The following is a 19,492-nucleotide window of genomic DNA, read 5'->3' on the forward strand; positions in this document are numbered from 1 at the left end:
ACATTTTGGTCTGGCTTAACATTTGCTTCTGATGTGTCATTTGAACGCTAACTTGGAAACCGTGGTCAATTTCTGTAGACTACTGGGAGATGATCTGTTCTGTTCCGTTGAGGGGGCGTGTCTGCTATAGGAAAAGGTAGGAACATTCTTGCATTAGTTCTGGAAACTTGGGGAAATGAGTTTGAACTGCAGATAATTTATGAATAATAAAGTCAAAGAAAAATAAGAACAAAGTAACTGCAAATATAAAAGTAACAACAACAACAAAAAATTGTCAAATATATTAGTTAGTTTCCTTGTTTGTATACAATGTAATTCTCGTCATTTATTTTCATATCTAGGATTACAGCCTGCTGAAGAGATGGAATGGAATGAATTTTGTAGACTAAAGGGAAAACCCCTCTGAGATACTGGAGTAGAAACATAAGGACTGCAGAGTGTTGGGTTACGGAGCATTATCCAGCAGGACCTAAGGGTCCCCCAGAAAAACACTCAGGAATTGCTCTTGCATGGGTGATCAGTATTGTGAACTCCTCACAGGATGCTGTATGGTGCTTTCTGATCTCAGAGATCCTGAGGAAGAGGAAAATACAAATTAATGGGAAAAGAGTTGTAAATTAAATCAGCCTTTGAAGGGAAATAGGTTCAGTGGGACACAATGAGGAGAATTCACATAAAAGGAGATGTTCTGTGCACCCTGATCATGTTGGGGCTACTCTGTCTGCTGTTGTATGCCCACCAATGCTTCACTCCCACCTGGGACACTTGGCACTTAGAGCAGGGCTCTACAAGCTCCCGTGCTCTTCTAGGGGCTCTACCAGAGAGCCATGTGACTAAACTGGTCCCCTCTACGCACCCAGATAAGACAAAGTGCCAGTCTGAGCCTCAGTCACATCCGAAGTCCAAACTTCAGTCTAAATCCAAACCTAAGACCAAATCTAGATCCAAGTCAAAGAAAGATGAGGGGACAAAGAAGGTTGCTCCAACAAAGGCTGCTCCTGTTTTACCCACACAACCACCTTTTGACTTTGAAGGTTACCTAAGAGATAAGGACAACCGGGACTTCAGACTGCTGATAGACCAGCCAGGGAAGTGCTCAGGTGAGCTCTACATGCTCATTACTATCAAGTCCGTAGCAGCAGACTTTGAAAGGAGGCAGGTAGTGCGGCACACCTGGGGAAGAGAGGGTGTTCTCCAGGATGGGCAGACAGTGAAGACTGTATTCCTCCTTGGGGTACCCAGGAACAAGACAGCCCTGCCTTTATGGGACCGGCTTCTTGCCTATGAGAGCCACACCTTTGGGGACATTCTCCTCTGGGACTTTGATGACACATTTTTCAATTTGACACTTAAAGAGACTCACTTCCTCCAGTGGGTGAATGGCAGCTGCTCCAATGTCCAGTTTATCTTCAAAGGTGATGCGGATGTCTACGTGAATATAGACAACATTTTGCAGATGCTGAAGGGTCAGAAGCCTGACAAGGACCTCTTTGTGGGTGACATCATCCACCACGCCCGCCCCATCCGCCGGCGCAGCAGCAAGTACTTTGTGCCTGAGTTTGTGTACGGCCAGACGATGTATCCGTCATATGCAGGAGGGGGAGGCTTTGTGATGTCCGGTCACACCGCCAGGCGGCTGAGTGGAGCGTGTCAGCAGGTAGAATTATTCCCCATCGACGATGTGTTCTTAGGCATGTGCTTAAAGAGAATCGGAGTCAAACCATCACGCCATGAAGGTTTCCGTACATTTGGAATTGTGCGCCCCTCTGCTGCTCCCCACCTCCAGGTGTTTGACCCTTGTTTCTACAGGGAGCTGATGGTGGTACACAGCCTGACAGTGCCACAGATCTGGCTCATGTGGAACCTGCTGCATGACCCCCAACTGAGCTGTCACAGTAACCTGGCCCCCACCCCATGGCCCTTTAAGTGGAGGGGCAAGGTACTCGGGACAACAGGACAGAAGGACTCCGAGACTACAGTGGAACAGGACTATGATGTTACCGTGTTTGTAAAGCATTGAGGGCTTTGTGTTATGTCGATTAGAGGGACTACACTGTGAAAGAGCCATTGGGATATGGAAGCTGTGATTGAATGTTTGGTACAGTTATTTTTAGGTAACACAGTGGTTTTTGCTTAACGGTTTACAGCCATGGTAAATGTGCATTGTCTCTAGGTATTTTTTCTTATATTTTTCTTGGAAAAATCCTGGATGTAAAACCAGTTGGTAAATTTACTGTGGTGATAACGTTTTAAAAACACCCGTGCTCAATTTAGGTACAGTATGACTTACTTTGTTTGTTTTATTGCACAGAGCCTCAATAAGGTCAATATAGATTGAAACATGTGCCAGGTTGATTTTGTGCAGTAGAATATACAGTTTGGCGTTGTAAATGAAGTATCTTTGGGTGCGTTCGTAAATTCACTCTGGCCATCTACTCCGATTTCAGAGCACTCTTGTCTGAGTGTGTCAGAGCGCAGAATAACTGGTGAATTTACAAACACTCAACACCCGTTGAATATGGCCAGCGTCAGTAAACGTTGGCAAAAATGTAATTAGATTGTTTCCAGCGGCACAGTTACAGTCACCTACACTCTGGATAGTTCTGCCAGGGCGAGTAAAATGGTTAGAGTGAGGTGTTCTCTAATTTGTGTCTGAAAGTAGCTAGCAAGCTCTGAAGCGCAACGCTCTGAATTTGCGAACGGACAATCTGACAAGGCTCTGAATTTACGAATCCAGATTGAATTTACGAACACACCCTTTGTGTGCGATTACACATCAGATGATACATGTAGGTAGACTTGAATCTGAAATGAAGGGAGACAAAGCTCAATGCATCAACTGTAGCTGTGGCAGGAAGTCCCCAATGGACCTCATTATATATATACTGAACAAAAATATAAATGCAACAATTTCAAAGAAATGTTGTCCCACTCCTCTTCAATGGCTTGCGAAGTTGCTGGTATCTTTGCATTCAAATTGCCATTGATAAAATGCAATTGTGTTTGTTGTCTGTAGCTTATGCCTGCCCATATCATAACCCCATCGCCACCATGGGGCACTCTGTTCACAATGTTGACATCAGCAAACCACTCACCAACACAACGCCATAAATGTGGTCTGCGATTGTAAGGCCGGTTGGACGTACTGCCAAATTCTCTAAAATGACATTGGAGACGGCTTATGGTAGAGAAATGAACATTCAATTATCTGGCAACAGCTCTGGTGGACATTCCTGCAGTCAGCATGCCAATTGCGCAATCCCTCAAGACATCTGTGGCATTGTGTTGTGTGGCAAAACTTTACACTGGCCTTTTTATTGGCACCAGCACCAGCACCAGGTTGGTCATTACCAGGTTCACCTGTGTAATGATCATGCTGTTTAATCAGCTTCTTGATGTGCCACACCTGTCAGGTGGATGGATTATCTTGGCAAAGGAGAAATGCTCACTAACAGGGGTACAAACAAATCTGTGCACAACATTTTAGAGAAATAAGCTTTTTCTGCATATGGAACATTTCTGGGATCTTATATTTCAGCTCATGAAACATGGGACCAACACTTTACATGTTGCATTTATATTGTTGTTCAGTGTAGTTCCAGAAATCTTTCTTCAAAACTTTCCAGAGGTAGAGTTTACATATTCATGAATGTTATGTGCACAGCACCTACTTTTTTAGTTCACAATTAGCTACACTGAAGATGACAATCACCAAGCAACAAACCAAAGCCCAGAGTAAACCCTGAACAGTTGAGTGTGGTGTGCTTTCATTTACAATACTTCTGATAATCAGAATCCTTACATGCTGTTTCTTTTTAAACTTATGTTCAGCTATACCTCCAACTGTAGTCCAAATGCTGTAAGTAGACGACATGCTGTTGATATCAAAATGTAAAGCAATCAGTTAACACTGAAATTGTCCCTGGTGGAAAACATGTGCATGTACTGCTTTTTTGTTCTTTAAAAAGAAAAAAATACAGCTCAAGACTTTTGTCATATTTATTACATCAACATTTTCATATCCTTCTTGTACACACATTAACAGGATTTTTTTTAAATGAACAAAATTCAGAATGAGCAATTTTATCAAATTCAAATGTTGAGTTTGACAGTAGATTTTATGAGGAGCTCATCTTAATCACAGCATTCTTGCATCATTCAGGAGCATTGTGCAAGCTTTAAGCAGACCGTTCTGATTCACCGTAACAACGGTTATTGCTTTTTATGACATGCTTGATAATGTTGATCTACATATTCTTTATTGTACAGAAGTAAAGTTATCCGAAATATGACACCAGATTCCAATTAATTTGATTCACATGTTGAATTAAGGATAACTCCCATTTCCAGAACTGGGTTAAATTGACTGAATCCACCTAAAATGACTACTTTGGGGAATGGGGATAAAAGATACAATATAAAGGGAGACAATACATAGCATTAAACTCAACTGAAGTTGTTAATTTATAATTACAGTCATTAATTCAATCCAATGCAAAAATAGGATCAATTGAGAGGAAATAAAACAGGCAAAGCCAACAGCTGAAAAGGAAGCATCCCCTTTCTCCTGGCATTTAAAACAAGATCTATGTCCACCTGAGATTGGGCTAACACAGCCCAGCTCATGCTCAGCAGTAACATTCCAGTAACGTTACCACAATATCAGTTGAGTTGCATTTGTTTGCTCGCTAATATAAATGCAAACTCATCTACAGTGAGTTATATCAGATGCAACAAATGTACCCGGCCGGGATTGCATTGCATTGGAACTCCAACAACCAGTGTGTGTAGCTCAGGTCATGAAGGGTTGGCCGGTGGTGACGGTCAGACTGATGTTAAAACCATATTCTTGCTGTGAGATGTTCAGTGATATACATGTTTCTGTGTCCAGCAACTAGAACAAAGCAAAACAATGTATTGTGTATTGTGCAAATCTTCCAATCAGAACACCAGGGGTTGTTGAGATGAGGATTAGCCCTTCATGACTGAGCTCAGGACCTGCACTGTACATCAAGTCTTTATTCTACAATTTGTCATGTTTTTTTGGAGCAAGAGGGAAATGATGGCCTATGGGTGACAGTCAGTCAATCATGTTAGCTCATCATGCTCAGTCATACTCAATGCTGTTCAATAGTTTCATTTACAGAAAGAAGTCAAGACAGGCTTGGTGGGAAATGAGGCACAACATTAACAAAGAATTGTAGCTTTTTTGTTGTCGTATACTACTTGAACAAAGCAAAGGGGTATACTTTTAACATCAACAGCAGCACAGGCTTTTTTCATCGCAACTCATGAAACAAGTCAATGTAACAGAACAAACAATGCCCATGTAATACGCCTGCATCACACGCTGCAAAGCTGAGGGCTGGTCTGAGTGGGGCTGACAGGCAAACCAGCCACCTGTGACAGAACAACATGAACAATACCTCTGTTCTAGCACCACTACATGATCAACCCACTATAACAGGGCGACTGACCACACACACATCCGGGGGTTCTAAACAGAGTGTACAGGGCTACCTTCCCTATCCATCTTTGTCTCTGATATCCCATCTTCAGCATCGGTCTCTAATACTAATAGTGGTTAAAGCTGAGCTATAGAGATGAAGGACCCATTCAGGCCCAGGGTTAAGGAGCCAGACAGTTCTCTCTCCACTAGGGGGAGGAGATATCAAACAGAATTCCTATGTAATAGAAGTGTCGCGTCTGGGGTGTGCTTTGACCTTAAAACAATTCAGGCCCACATCGTACCATTATCTTAAAATGACAAGCCAAAAGAAAAGGGCACACTATTTACAAATCTGTACAAACATCGAACACCAGAAGAGCCTGCTACACATATAGAAGACATCTTGGTTAGAGTAAAAACTGAATGATAAAATATCTGCACTAAAAAGCACAAAGCAATTATAAAGAACATATATTCAAGAAGTACTAAGATGAGATCAAGATTATGGTTCTGGGGCCTGCAATAAAAAATAATCTTGTTTTAGGAGGGAATGTCAGCTCTTCTAGGCAAGAGGTCAAGTTGATAACTAACTAAAATGACAACTTAAAACATGCTAAAACATCTTTGGCTAAAATGTTGGCAAATTAACAAAACAAATGATAATGAATGACAGCAATGATGAAGTACATCTAAGGGGTTTAGCTTGACTCATTTAGATATCTATTGTGAATAGAAAAAGAGATCAGGGAAATGGATGGAGAAAGGGAGCAATGATGAGAGCGCATGAGGGGGGAAGGTTGTAAAGGACAGTGGTAGCAGTGGATGTTGGAGGAGATGGTATACATCTGGAAGGAAAGAAGCATGGCTTTTCAGGTGACAGAGGAGCACGAGCCTTTCCCCAGTCATCACTAATGGAAACAAAATACACAATCCGCAGTGGATAGGAGACAAGAATCAAGTAAATATGGTGTATCTTAGTGCAAATGTCAAAACCAATGTTTTTATCGTTCCATTCAAAAACACAAAATAAACTATAAATGTATTTGGTGCTTCACTGCCTTGCAATAGGAGGTGGCTTATGCTGTGGACTTGGTCATGGCATGAGTGTATGAATGTGTGTGTGTGGGCCAGTATGTGTGTGTTTGTTCATGTACCAAGACAGTACCTCTCACAGCATGCAAAGCACTAGGACACTCCAAGGTGTGGCCAGTTTGTGCTTGTAATCTTAAAAATAAAAACTATGTTCATGCAATTGTTTGTTTGTGTGTGCATGCATTGGTTTAGGTCGATGTGCATGCATGGCTGTTTCTGTATGTGTATATGTCTGTGTATGAAATGATGTACGTAATGTGTTAGTGCTGCAGATGAGCCTGCATCCATATGCATGTGTTTTAAAATCGATAATATGAACATATAGTGGAGAAAGGATTGAAATGGTTTTGGTGTCTGTGGCAGGCTTTTGGTATCTGTTTCTGATGTATGTTAATCATGTATTAAAATGTCAATTTAAAAAAACTACAGCATGCATGCAGGTGAGCATTTGTTTCTGCTCACAGGCATACAAATGTACACTGTCAACACATCTAACAAGTGTTCTGATGATGAAGAGCATTGGGACAGGGTCAGTCAGAGGGAGAAGGGATGATGGCTGCCGTAAGGCTCCTAGCAGGACCCTGCATGAGGCGCCCGTCACACAGGGGCAGATGGGTCCAGAGGAGTTTCTAGCGGGCCTCTCTGGTGTGAAGATGGCAGTGGCTGAGACAGAGAGTACACTGCTGATCAGCCCAGGGCTGGTGTGGAGCAGACTGGAGCGGTGGGGAGACAGCCCTCAGGCCGGGTATGGGTTGGGGTCTGGGGCGCCAGTGGGATGCTGTTCAGTGGCCGATGGCCTCGGCTCTGGCCCTGCTGCTGGGTCTGGGGGCTCCGTACAGGGTCACTGAAGCTATGTGGTTGTTCTGCATCACCTGGGACGACAAATTGGCACAGTTCAGACACATAACTTACATAGTTTACATACATCCAGGCCTTTGTACTTCTCAAGCTAATACCGTCATCACGCGACCCACACACCAAGTGTTCTTACCTCAAAGATCATTCGCTGTAGTCCAAAACAGAATGTAGAGCCGAAGGGATTGGTGTTATTTGCCGAGGATGACCTGTGAAACACGTTGTTTTTTTACACCTTTTTGTTAACTGCAGGGCCAGCAGTCAACTGACAGAAGTCATGTAAATTATAACCCAGGCATCTCTTACCTGTGGAGCACGACAGGCTTCTCCATGGGGTGTCCAAGCAGCTCCTGAATCTGATCCCACTATGGGAGAAACAACCATAGTCAGTCAGAAGAACACAAACCTCATCTGAAGTAGCTATAACATTCACCCATAGTTGCTCTTTTCACTACTCTTGAGTGAGCTAGGCAAAGACTGAGCAGTGTAGGCATGTCTGACCTTGCTGTAGGTAGTGAGGGTGCAGTCCTCCCCCTGAGCGGCAGCACCTTCTGAAAGGCAGACAGGGATACGTGAGGAGACAGACAGGGATACGTGAGGAGACAGACAGGGATACGTGAGGAGACAGACAGGGATACGTGAGGAGACAGACAGGGATACGTGAGGAGACAGACAGGGATACGTGAGGAGACAGACAGGGATACGTGAGGAGACAGACAGGGATACGTGAGGAGACAGACAGGGATACGTGAGGAGACAGACAGGGATACGTGAGGAGACAGACAGGGATACGTGAGGAGACAGACAGGGATACGTGAGGAGACAGACAGGGATACGTGAGGAGACAGACAGGGATACGTGAGGAGACAGACAGGGATACGTGAGGAGACAGACAGGGATACGTGAGGAGACAGACAGGGATACGTGAGGAGACAGACAGGGATACGTGAGGAGACAGACAGGGATACGTGAGGAGACGTGAGGAGACAGACAGGGATACGTGAGGAGACAGACAGGGATACGTGAGGAGACAGACAGGGATACGTGAGGAGACAGACAGGGATACGTGAGGAGACAGACAGGGATACGTGAGGAGACAGACAGGGATACGTGAGGAGACAGACAGGGATACGTGAGGAGACAGACAGGGATACGTGAGGAGACAGACAGGGATACGTGAGGAGACAGACAGGGATACGTGAGGAGACAGACAGGGATACGTGAGGAGACAGAGAGTTCACCAAATACAATGAAAATGCTGATTAGAAAACTCACCTTTCTTGATGACAAGTGGAATCTTGAAATCGCATCGATGATATCTATTGTTGAGAGAGACAGTTACATGTTACTGAGTGTAGTGAACAGCACTTCTGTGACTAAATTACTTCACCACTAAGGAGTTTAATAGCCTCTTTTGGCTCTACAGGAAATAATTTATTCAAATGGATCATACGTCTGAAAATGGTATAGGACCAATGAGGTGCCAGCTGTCTTAACTGAAGCAGAGAGAGGCTTACATGTTGAAATTGTAATGGCCGGGGAAGTTAGTATGAAGGACAAACTTCTTCACCAGGTGTGTGCTCGAATCAAAGAGTAAGTCCTGGAAAAAAACAAAAATGGACCAATCAAACAGTGTTAAGAAACAAGCAACATCTTACATTGAGCTTTAATGTCAACATAATTAAGGCAAGCCCTCTCTAACAACCCCCCATGGGACACCAATACCCACCACCCCCAGGGTGAAGTAGTTGAAGAAGTAGTCATTGCATTTGGACGGGACCTGCTTGTGAGGTGACGGAGAGTGGATCTTCATCTGAAACAGGAAACCCAAACATGAAGAGAGCTTGTTTATCAACATAGAGAGGACCATATCAACTGCTGAAAGGAGCAGGTCAAGGGAAAGAAAGAGACAGGAAGCAGAGTAGAGGGCCAAACCTTGTCTTCAGACTTGTAGAATACTTTGTGTGGTGAGCCCAGAGCGCTCAGCACATCCTGACAGGAGTCTCCAAAGTAAATGTTCCTCTCCACGGCACGCACCTTGGCATCAGCCATCACCCCGGGCCCACATCCTGAGGATAGGAAGACCACTCATTACGCAAGCTTAATATGACCTGCTGTTGCAAAATTGTTGGAGCACATCTTCCTCTCAGGTGTTTCATTAGGACTGTATATCATACATCAAAACAACAGGGACAAACAAAACAGCTGGTCTAAGGAGACACGTCTAAACACTTAGAGATTGATGAGGGCCAATTTTGATAGACCTCCTCCCCATCTAATAACGGGTGTAGTAGGTCATTTGTTTAGCTCAGCCTCCCTAGAGGAGGGGCATGTCAGAGGTGATATATGGTGACGAGATTAACGGGCTAATGTGTGGACTGAAGAGAGCATGGAATGTGATAGACCTGAGGGACTGGCAGGAAAGCATTATATTGTATCTCCAGACCATGAGGCTCTATTAATTAATTAATTAAAGGGAGGAAGAGAAGAGTAGCCTGATCCAATTAGAATTGAGGACTGATTGCGCTACAGGAGGAAAATACCTACTTCCTCCAGTCCCTTCAGTGGCATGTACTCAGGAAGCCTCAAAAGGAATACCAACCTGAAACGATTTAGGTTGAATTCCACAGTTCTGATGGTGTTGTACTCATGGGACACGAGTGGGTTCAAATGTCCCCTTGCTAAGTACCTGCAGTGAGGAGGCGAAGTCTCAGACCAAGTGGCCCCACCCCATCCCTCAGCACATCCACACACTCTGCATAAACGTTGCCAAGGAAACAGGCAAGGGGCATCACTGGGGCCCTGAGGAACGACAGAGTGAGTCATAGTCAGGTCATTACAAATTCATGTTTTTCTCTCAATACTTAATAATAAGTATTTAGATAACTCAAATGCATCAGTTTTAAACCTAATCATATTCGAATGAGATTTACATCTGAGTAAACAAGCTCACCAAACACACTGTATCCTCCATCTCCCCATAAACTTGCTATGCTCAACCATTATTCCAGGTGTGCTTGTGAATACATTGTGTTCTTACTTGGTGTCTTGTAGGTTGTTCCCAGCGGAGATGTACATCCGTTTCACTGTGGCCCCGTGTGGAATCTGCAGGGAGGCCAAGCCATGGGCAAAGTTAGGCTGTCAAAGCAAAACAACTGGGAGTAGACTGGCGTGTGCATTTCAACAGCTCATATTCAATACATGGATATACAAGTACTCACATCAAAAGCTTTATAACAACGTATTTTCATAATAAAGACATAGTGAGTCATTTTCGGGGGCCAATTTGTTTTGTATTCCAGCATTACCAAATTCTTCAAAACCAAATACTCATGCTGTATTGGTAATGAAGTATGTACATTTGTTTGTTCATTGCCAAGGTGTAGAACAGAGGTACGGGGGTTCTCATCGCTAACAGAAATAATTTTCTAAGGCAAAAAGACTAGTTCTTTATCTGGTAAACAAGGTCTATGAGGGGTTGTCGGCCAGGTAACGTAATGCACAGAAAATCAGCGAGGGAAACCAGTAAGGTTTGAACAAGAAGAGAAAGTTATGGAAGACAGTTGCTGTGTAGCAGCTATGTCAAACAGGGTTAACCATAAAGCCAGTCAGAAAAACAGCACACTAGGGATAAATATAGCAGGGTAAGGTAATAGTCTCACCTCATACTTGGGAGCTTCATTCCATGAGTCAAGCTGGAAGGAGAAGGAGAGTCCTCGAAAGTTCAGGTGGAACAGTTGCTCTGCAGCATTGTATACTGGGAAGTGAGGAAAACATGGTCAAACACAACAAGCCTTGCAGCATTCCACAGTACTATCAATAAGACAAAAAGTTATATCTTCCCTTACCTCCAGGGTGTGTGGCGCCAAACGACTGATCAATCTGCTCTATGGTGGGTGCTATAGCCTGAGTGTTGAAATGTACTCCACTGCAAGACAATGACAATTTAGGCCTAGATACTATAACAGTATATGTAGTAGCACAAAATCCCACATCCAACACAAGCTGAACAATTTGCAAAACAAGTTATTCTCATGGACTACAACAAACTATTCCAGTCTGACACACTGTCAGATACACTACATGACCAAAAGTATGTGGAAACCTGCTCGTCAAACATCTCATTCCAAAATCACGGGCATTAATATGGAGTTGGTCCCCCCTTTGCTGCTTTAACAGCGTCCCCTCTTCTGGGAAGGCTTTCCACTAGATGTTGGAACATTGCTGCGGGGACTTGCTTTCCATCAGCCACAAGAGCATTAGTGAGGTGAGCACTAGATGTTGGAACATTGCTGCGGGGACTTGCTTTCTGTCAGCCACAAGAGCATTAGTGAGGTGAGGTGATTAGGCTTGCCTCGCAGTCAGTATTCAAACTCATCCCAAAGGTGTTTGATGGGGTTGAGGTTAGGGCTCTGTGCAGGCCAGTCAAGTTATTCCACACCGATCTTGACAAACCATTTCTAACAACACGTACAGTTGACCGGGGCAGCTCTAGCAGGGTAGAAATTTGACAAACTGATTGTTGGAAAGGTGGCATCCTATGACGGTGCCAGATCACTGAGTCACTGAGCTCTTCAGTAAGGCCATTCTACTGCCAATGTTTGTATATAGAGATTGCATGGCTGTGTGCTCGATATTATACACCTGTCTGCAACAGATATGGCTGAAATAGCCAAATCCACTCATTTGAAGGGGTGTCCACATAATTTTGTATATATAGTGAATACATTTGCTATGACAACTCCAGTCACACTGGTATTAGCACAAGGAACTAGAGATCACTCACCAGTATTTCAATTTAACTTTGCTCAAGTCGTATACTTCAATCACCTAAACATGAGTAATGACAGACTTGATAAGTCAACATAGACAGCCTTATTGTCTGTAGCACCATGATCAACCAGAGCATGTCTCCCTCACCTTCAGTCTCTGGTTAGAGGCACCAAACAGCAGTTTAATTCCATCCTGAGTCAAGTTGAGTATGAGGTCATGACTAAGTGGTGTCTAGAAGCACAGAAACATAACATACCATTTCAATGGACAGTCAATCAAAAAACAGTCAAATTGATCTGACAGCCCACACCCTATATCACACACAATAGTAGTTAACTAATCTCTTACTTGTTCACTGTAAAGAACCTGGACATTCTTGATGATGCGGCAGTGTTTCTGTAAAATGGAAATGGCCTGGGCCAATGGCATCCCTATGACAAGAACATGGACAATATATGAAGAGATTGCTTTAGTTCTCATTTACAAATGACAAACAACCATTAAAGACAACTTACTGGGAAAATATGCATATTAGTTGAGGTGTGTGGTAGGTTGAAGAAATACCCAATAGTCTCTTCAGGAGTCACTTACCTAAAGCGAATTCCCATTGTTCATTTCCTAAAGATCTTTCAGGAACAACTTCCAGATCCAGCATTGGCGAGTAGGGAGAAGGATTTTCAACAAGGTTCTCTGCCTGAACTGGACCTTTCTTTAATACTAAACTTCCCAATCCTCTTCTTAAACACTCCTATTGTTTCTATACAACATGAAGTTAACACAATAAATACTTAATTCATAAACAATACGGCTTTACATAAAACACCATGAAATATATTGACAGCGGGACAAATGGTACGTTCTCAGAGACCAAGACACAAAATATTTAGCGATGAGCGATTACTGTTAGCATATGAAGTGCCCCTTGCTGACAAGTAGCTAGCATACAGGAATTGCGCAACCAACTTGCTACGTTACACACAAAGCCAACTGAGACTTAGGTTGGTGGCTGACATGTACGTTAGCTAGTTCTACCAACAGGTCGCAGATGAGCTGACTGACTGAGTGATGCGCAAATGACGACCACACAACAACTAGACTGAAGTCTTTCCACACTCGTCACTATCTAAAGATCTCAGCTGTCTCGTTTATGATCAGACTATACAGGACAACTCAGCGGCTTGACAACAATTGTCGGTAACTTGTAGTTATGCTAGGTAGCTATCGTTAACATTATTTAGCTCCCCTGTAACGTTATTGTAATCGATATTCACTCACAATTATAAACAAATATAAAACGATCTTCAAAAAGACGAAACCAAACACTGCAGCTTTGTCTGGCACAACATAAACAAAGAACGTCTCAAAGCGTTGACTAACGTCAGCTACGTTGCTATTTTCTTCATTATCGAGAACTCAATAGCAATACAGGCAGCTATGAGTTGAAATTACAACCGTGTCACTTAGCTAATATTAAAAACCTCACTATTAGTTCAAAGTCCACCGAATTCCTTTTATCGTTTGATGTGTCTTTATAATGAATTGAAGAGAAGGAATAAAAACTATCCACAAACAACAGCAACTTCCATCAAAACACCTCCAGTATCAGCTGATTATTCAACTTCCTGTGCATCGCGAAGAAACACCCACTTCCTGGTCAGCTGACCAAGTGGGAGGTTCTGCCGAATTTTGTTCAATATACACTACATGACCAAAAGTATGTAGAGACCTTGAAGTAGTAGTTCCCCTTGCTCTGCAAGCTGTTGTTGATGTGTGCAGAGGGTCCCTGGTTCGGGCGAGGGGACGGTCTAAAGTTATACTGTTACACAAAGTCATCGGTATTAAGGAGTTGGTCACACCTTTGCTGCTATAACAGCCTCTTCTGGGAAGTCTTTCCACTAGAAGTCGGAACATTTCTCCTGGAACTTGTTATTTTTTTGTATTTAAATAGGCAAGTCAGTTAAGGACAAGTTCTTATTTACAATGACGGCCTACCCCGGACGACGCTGGGCCAATTGTGCACTGCCCTATGGGACATCACTCCCGGATGTGATTCCGCCTGGATTCAGACCTGGTACTGCAGTGACTCCTCTTGTACTGAGATGCAGTGTCTTTGACCACTGCGCCACAGGGACCATTCTCAAACTGTTGCCACAAAGTTGGAAGCACAGAATCGTATAGAATGTCATTGTATGCTATAGCGTTAAGATTTCCCTTCACTGGAACTAAGCTGCCTGAACAATGAAAAACAGCCCCAGACCATTATTCCTCCACTACCAAACTTTACAGTTGGCACTATGTATTGGGGCAGGTAGCATTCTCCTGGCATCCGCCAAACTCAGATTCATCCGTCGGCCTGCCAGATGGTGAAGCGTGATTTATCACTCCAGAGATGGCGTTTCCACTGCTCCAGAGTCCAATGGCGGCAAGCTTTACACCACTCCAGACGATGCTTGACATCGCGTATAATCTTAGGCTTAATAATCTTGTGCAGCTGCTCGGCCATGGATACCCATTTCATGAAGCACCCGAAAAACAGTTATTGTGCTGAAGTTGCTTCCAGAGGCAGTTTGGTACTCGGTAGTGAGTATTGCAACCGAGGACAGATGTTTTTTATGCTCCATGCTCTTCAGCACTCTGCGGTCCCATTCTGTGACCTTATGTGGCCTACCACTTTGCGGCTGAGCCGTTGTTGATCCAATTCACAATAACAGTACTTACAGTTGACCGGGTCAGCTCTAGTAAGGCAGAAATTTGATGAACTGACTTGTTGTCCAGCATCCTATGACGGTGCCACATTGAAAGTCACTGAGCTTTTCAGTAATGGCCATTCTACTGCCAATGTTTTGTATATGGAGATTGCATGGTTGGGTGCTAGATTTTATATATCTGTCAGCAACAGGTATGCTGAAAAAACCAAATCCACTCATTTGAAGGGGTGTCCACATACTTTTGTAAATACAGAAGAAAAAAATATATATACAGTACCAGTCAAAAGTTGGGACACACCGACTCAAAGGTTTTTCTTTATTTTTACTATTTTCTACATTGTAGAATAATAGTGAAGACATCAAAACTATGAAACAGCACAACAGCACCCATACGTAGAATGTATGCACACATGACTGTAAGTCGCTTTGGATAAAAGCGTCAGCTAAATGGCATATATTATTATTATTATTATTATATGGAATCATGTAGTAACCAAAAAAGTGGTAAACAAATCAACATATATTTTAGATTTTAGATTCTTCAAAGTATCACCCTTTGCCTTGATGACAGCTTTGCACACTCTTGGCATTCTCTCAACCAGCTTCACCTGGAATGCTTTTCCAACTGTCTTGAAGGAGTTCTAACATATGCTGAGCACTTGTTGGCTGCTTTTCCATCACTTTGCGCTCCCACTCATCCAAAACCATCTCAATTGGGTTGAAGTCGGGTATTGTGGAGGCCAGGTCTTCTGATGCAGCACTCCATCTCTCTCCTTCTTGGTCAAATAGCCTTTACGCAGCTTGGAGGTGTGTCATGCCATTGTCCTGTTGAAAAACAAATGATAGTCCCACTAAGTGTGCAAACCATATTGGATGGAGCATTGCTGCAGAATGCTGTGGTAACCATCCTGGTTAAGTGTGCCTTGAATTATAAATAAATCACAGACAGTGTCACCAGCAAAGCACCCCCACACCATTACACCTCCTCCTCCATGCTTCACGGTGGGAACCACACATGCAGAGATCATCTGTTGACCTACTCTGCGTCTCTCAAAGACACGGCGGTTGGAATCAGAAATCTCAAATTTGGACTCATCAGACCAAAGGACAGATTTCCACTGGTTTAATGTCCATTGCTCGTGTTTCTTGCCCAAGCAAGTCTCTTCTTCTTATTGGTGTTCTTTAGTTGTGGTTTCTTTGCAGCAATTCAACAATGAAGGCCTGATTCACGCAGTCTCTGAACAGTTGATGTTGAGATGTGTCTGTTACTTGAACTCTGTGAAGCATTTATTTGGGCTGCAATTTCTGAGGCTCTAATGAACTTATGAACATATCCTCTGCAACAGAGATAACTCTGGGTCATCCTTTCCTGTAGCTGTCCACATGAGAGCCAGTTTCATCATAGCGCTTGATGGTTTTTGCGACTGGTTTTTGCGACTTTCAAAGTTCTTCAAATGTTCCGTATTGACTGACTTTCATGTCTTAAAGTAATGATGGACTGTCGTTTCTCTTTGCTTATTTGAGCTGTTCTTGCCATAATATGACCTTGGTCTTTTACCAAATAGGGCTATCTTCTGTATACCACCCCTACCTTGACACAGCACAACTGATTGGCTCAAACGCATTAGGAAGGAAAGAAATTCCACAAATTAACTTTTAACAAGGCACACCTGTTAATTGAAATGCATTCCAGGTAACTACCTCATAAAAGTGGTTGAGAGAATGCCAAGAGTGTGCAAAGCTGTCATCAAAGCAAAGGGTGGCTACTTTGAAGAATCTCAAATCTCAAATATATTTCTGGTTACTACATAATTCCATTATTCATACAGTGTAGAAAATAGTAAAAATAAAGAAAAACCCTTGAATTGTATTTATTTTATTTGACCTTTATTTAACCGTGTAGGCTAGTTGAGAACAAGTTCTCATTTGCAACTGTGACCTGGCCAAGATAAAGCAAAGCAGTGTGACACAGACAACAAGACAGAGTTACACATGGAGTAAACAATAAACAAGCCAAAAACACAAACAAGTCAATGACACAGTAAAGAAAATAAAGTCTATTTACATTGTGTGCAAAAGGCATGAGGAGGTAGGCAATAAATAGGCCATAGGAGCGAATAATTACAATTTAGCAGATTAACACTGGAGTGATAAATGAGCAGATGATAATGTGCAAGTAGAGATACTGGTGTGCAAAAGAGCAGAAAAGTAAATAAAATACTAACAGTATGGGGATGAGGTAGGTAGATTGTGTGGGCTATTTACAGATGGACTATGTACAGCTGCAGTGATCGTATAGCAGCTCAGATAGTTGATGTTTAAAGTTGGTGAGGGAAATTTAAGTCTCCAACTTCAGCGATTTTTGCAATTCGTTCCAGTCACTGGCAGCAGAGAACTGGAAGGAAAGGCGGCCAAATGTGTTGGCTTTGGGGATGATCAGTGAGATCTACCTGCTGGAACGTGTGCTACGGGTGAGTGTTGTTATCGTGACCAGTGAACTGAGATAAGGCGGAGCTTTACCTAGCATAGACTTATAGATGACCTGGAGCCAGCGGGTCTGGGGACGAATATGTAGCGAGGGCCAGCCGACTAGAGCATACAGGTTGCAGTGTTGGGTGGTATAAGGTGATTTGGTAACAAAACGGATGGCACTGTGATAGACTGCATCCAGTTTGCTGAGTAGAGTGTTGGAAGCTATTTTGTAGATGACATTGCCGAAGTCGAGGATCGGTAGGATAGTCAGTTTTACTAGGGTAAGTTTAGCGGCGTGAGTGAAGGAGGCTTTGTTGCGAAATAGGAAGCAGATTCTAGATTTGATTTTGGATTGGAGATGTTTAATATGAGTAGAGATACTGGTGTGCAAAAGAGCAGTAAAGTAAATAAAATAAAAACAGTATGGGGGTGAGGTAGGTAGATTGGGTGATTTGCAAATCAATTTATAACATTTTTACCATGCGTTTTTCTGTATTTTTTTTATGTAATTTTGTCTCTCACTGTTCAAATAAACCTACCATTAAAATTATAGACTGATCATTTCTTTGTCAGTGGGCAAACGTACAAAATCAGCAGGGGATCAAATACTGTTTTACCTCACTGTAGGTCTTCTTTATTCAAATAAAAAATCACATTTATTCCATTTTCCATGTGGTCTATATTAAAGGGAACTTCATTTAATATAATAGTCTTCTCAAATGCAATATTGGTGCACAATTTCAACTTAAAATATCAAAGAGACACAAAAGGTAATCAATCTCCAGTTCTGTTTACCAACTCATGTGTTTACACACTTCAGAGTCTTGTGACTGAATGATGCAATACTTGTTCTGAGCACACATAGAACTGGCTAGACCGGAGACTAGCAACTTGTTGAGCACAGTAACTATTCATAGCACCATCACATAATTTCCTTCCACAAGCCTTCCACAAGCTTCCCACAATAAGTTGGGTGAATTTTGGCCTATTCCTCCTGACATAGCTGGTGTAACTGAGTCAGGTTTGTAGGCCTGCTTGCTCGCACACGGTTTTTCAGTTCTGCCCACAAATTTTCTATCGGATTGAGGTCAGGGCTTTGTGATGGCCACTCCAATACCTTGACTTTGTTGTCCTTAAGCCAATATGCCACAACTTTGGAAGTATGCTTGGGGTCATTGTCCATTTGGAAGACCCATTTGCGACCAAGCTTTCCTGACTGATGTCTTGAGATTTTGCTTCAATATATCCACATAATTGTGTTTCCTCATGATGCCATCTATTTTGTGAAGTGCCCCAGTCCCTCCTGCAGCAAAGCACCCCCACAACAGGATGCTGTCACCCCTGTGCTTCACGGTTCGGATGGTGTTCTTCGGCTTGCAAGCATCCCCCATTTCCTTCCAAACATAACAATGGTCATTATGGCCAAACAGTTCTATTTCATCAGACCAGAGGACATTTTTCCAAAAAGTATGATATTTGTCCCCATGTGCAGTTGCAAACCATAGTCTGGCTTTTTTATGTCGTGTTGGTAGCAGTGGCTTCTTCCTTGCTGAGTGGCCTTTCAGGTTATGTCAATATTGGACTCGTTTTACTGTGGATATAAATACTTTTGTACCCGTTTCCTCCAGCATCTTCACAAGGTCTTTTGCTGTTGTTCTGGGATTGATTTGCACTTTTCGCACCAAAGTAAGTTCATCTCTAGGAGACAGAACGCATCTCCTTCCTGAGCGGTATGACGGCTGCGTGGTCCCATGGTGTTTATACTTGCTTACTATTGTTTGTACAGATGAACGTGGTACCGTTAGGTGTTTGGAAATTACTCCCAAGGATGAACCAGACTTGTGGAGATCTACAATCTTTTTTTTGAGGTCCTGGCTGATTTCTTTTGATTTTCCCACAATGTCAAGCAAAGAGGCACTGAGTTTGAAGGTAGGCCTTGAAATACATCCACAGGTACATCTCCAATTGACTCAAATTATGTCAATTGGCCTATCAGAAGCTTCTAAAGCCATAACATAATTTCTGGAATTTTCCAAGCTGTTTAAAGGCACAGTTAACTTAGTGTATGTTAACTTCAGACCCACTGGAATTGTGACACAGTGAATTGTAAAGTGAGTTAATCTGTCTGTAAACAATTGTTGGA

At 42.8% G+C, this 19,492-nt stretch overlaps 2 protein-coding genes across 4 annotated transcripts; one reads left to right on the plus strand and one right to left on the minus strand.

The window, feature by feature from the left end:
• Positions 1-565: 565 nt before the first annotated feature.
• On the plus strand, positions 566-4,722 carry b3gnt9 (UDP-GlcNAc:betaGal beta-1,3-N-acetylglucosaminyltransferase 9). The gene has a single exon (XM_035760433.2). It carries the CDS (start codon positions 659-661, stop codon positions 2,018-2,020), a length of 1,362 nt encoding a protein of 453 aa, XP_035616326.1. The 5' UTR covers positions 566-658; the 3' UTR covers positions 2,021-4,722.
• LOC118374080 (phagosome assembly factor 1) lies at positions 3,986-13,807 on the minus strand. Of its 3 annotated transcripts, XM_035760435.2 has the most exons (17): positions 13,653-13,803; positions 12,761-12,926; positions 12,518-12,600; positions 12,317-12,400; positions 12,183-12,226; positions 11,245-11,324; positions 11,059-11,153; positions 10,437-10,534; positions 10,086-10,198; positions 9,332-9,465; positions 9,126-9,209; positions 8,914-8,996; positions 8,672-8,715; positions 7,898-7,947; positions 7,703-7,761; positions 7,533-7,605; positions 3,986-7,413 (listed from the first exon to the last, which is right to left on the minus strand). In XM_035760435.2, exons 2-17 carry the CDS (start codon positions 12,822-12,824, stop codon positions 7,324-7,326), a joined length of 1,278 nt encoding a protein of 425 aa, XP_035616328.1. In that variant the 5' UTR covers positions 12,825-12,926; positions 13,653-13,803; the 3' UTR covers positions 3,986-7,323. The 3 variants fall into 3 exon arrangements, with proteins under 3 accessions (XP_035616328.1, XP_035616330.1, XP_035616329.1); XM_035760437.2 differs by having other exon boundaries at positions 9,177-9,209; positions 12,761-13,807; XM_035760436.2 differs by having other exon boundaries at positions 10,437-10,501; positions 12,761-13,804.
• Positions 13,808-19,492: the final 5,685 nt, after the last annotated feature.

This window comes from Oncorhynchus keta, chromosome 17 (assembly GCF_023373465.1).
Source record: "Oncorhynchus keta strain PuntledgeMale-10-30-2019 chromosome 17, Oket_V2, whole genome shotgun sequence".
Classification (NCBI taxonomy): Eukaryota; Metazoa; Chordata; class Actinopteri; order Salmoniformes; family Salmonidae; genus Oncorhynchus; species Oncorhynchus keta.

Bases quoted from the DNA above. Each gene is read 5' to 3' on its own strand.
- b3gnt9 (XM_035760433.2), top strand. From the start codon at position 659: ATGAGGAGAATTCACATAAAAGGAGATGTTCTGTGCACCCTGATCATG.
- LOC118374080 (XM_035760435.2), bottom strand. From the start codon at position 12,824: ATGCTGGATCTGGAAGTTGTTCCTGAAAGATCTTTAGGAAATGAACAA. The intron at 8,997-9,125 runs GTGGGTATTGGT...GTTTTTTTCCAG, and splicing joins ACTACTTCACCCTGGGGGTG to GACTTACTCTTTGATTCGAG. The intron at 7,762-7,897 runs GTCAGACATGCC...TTTCTCCCATAG, and splicing joins CCCTCACTACCTACAGCAAG to TGGGATCAGATTCAGGAGCT.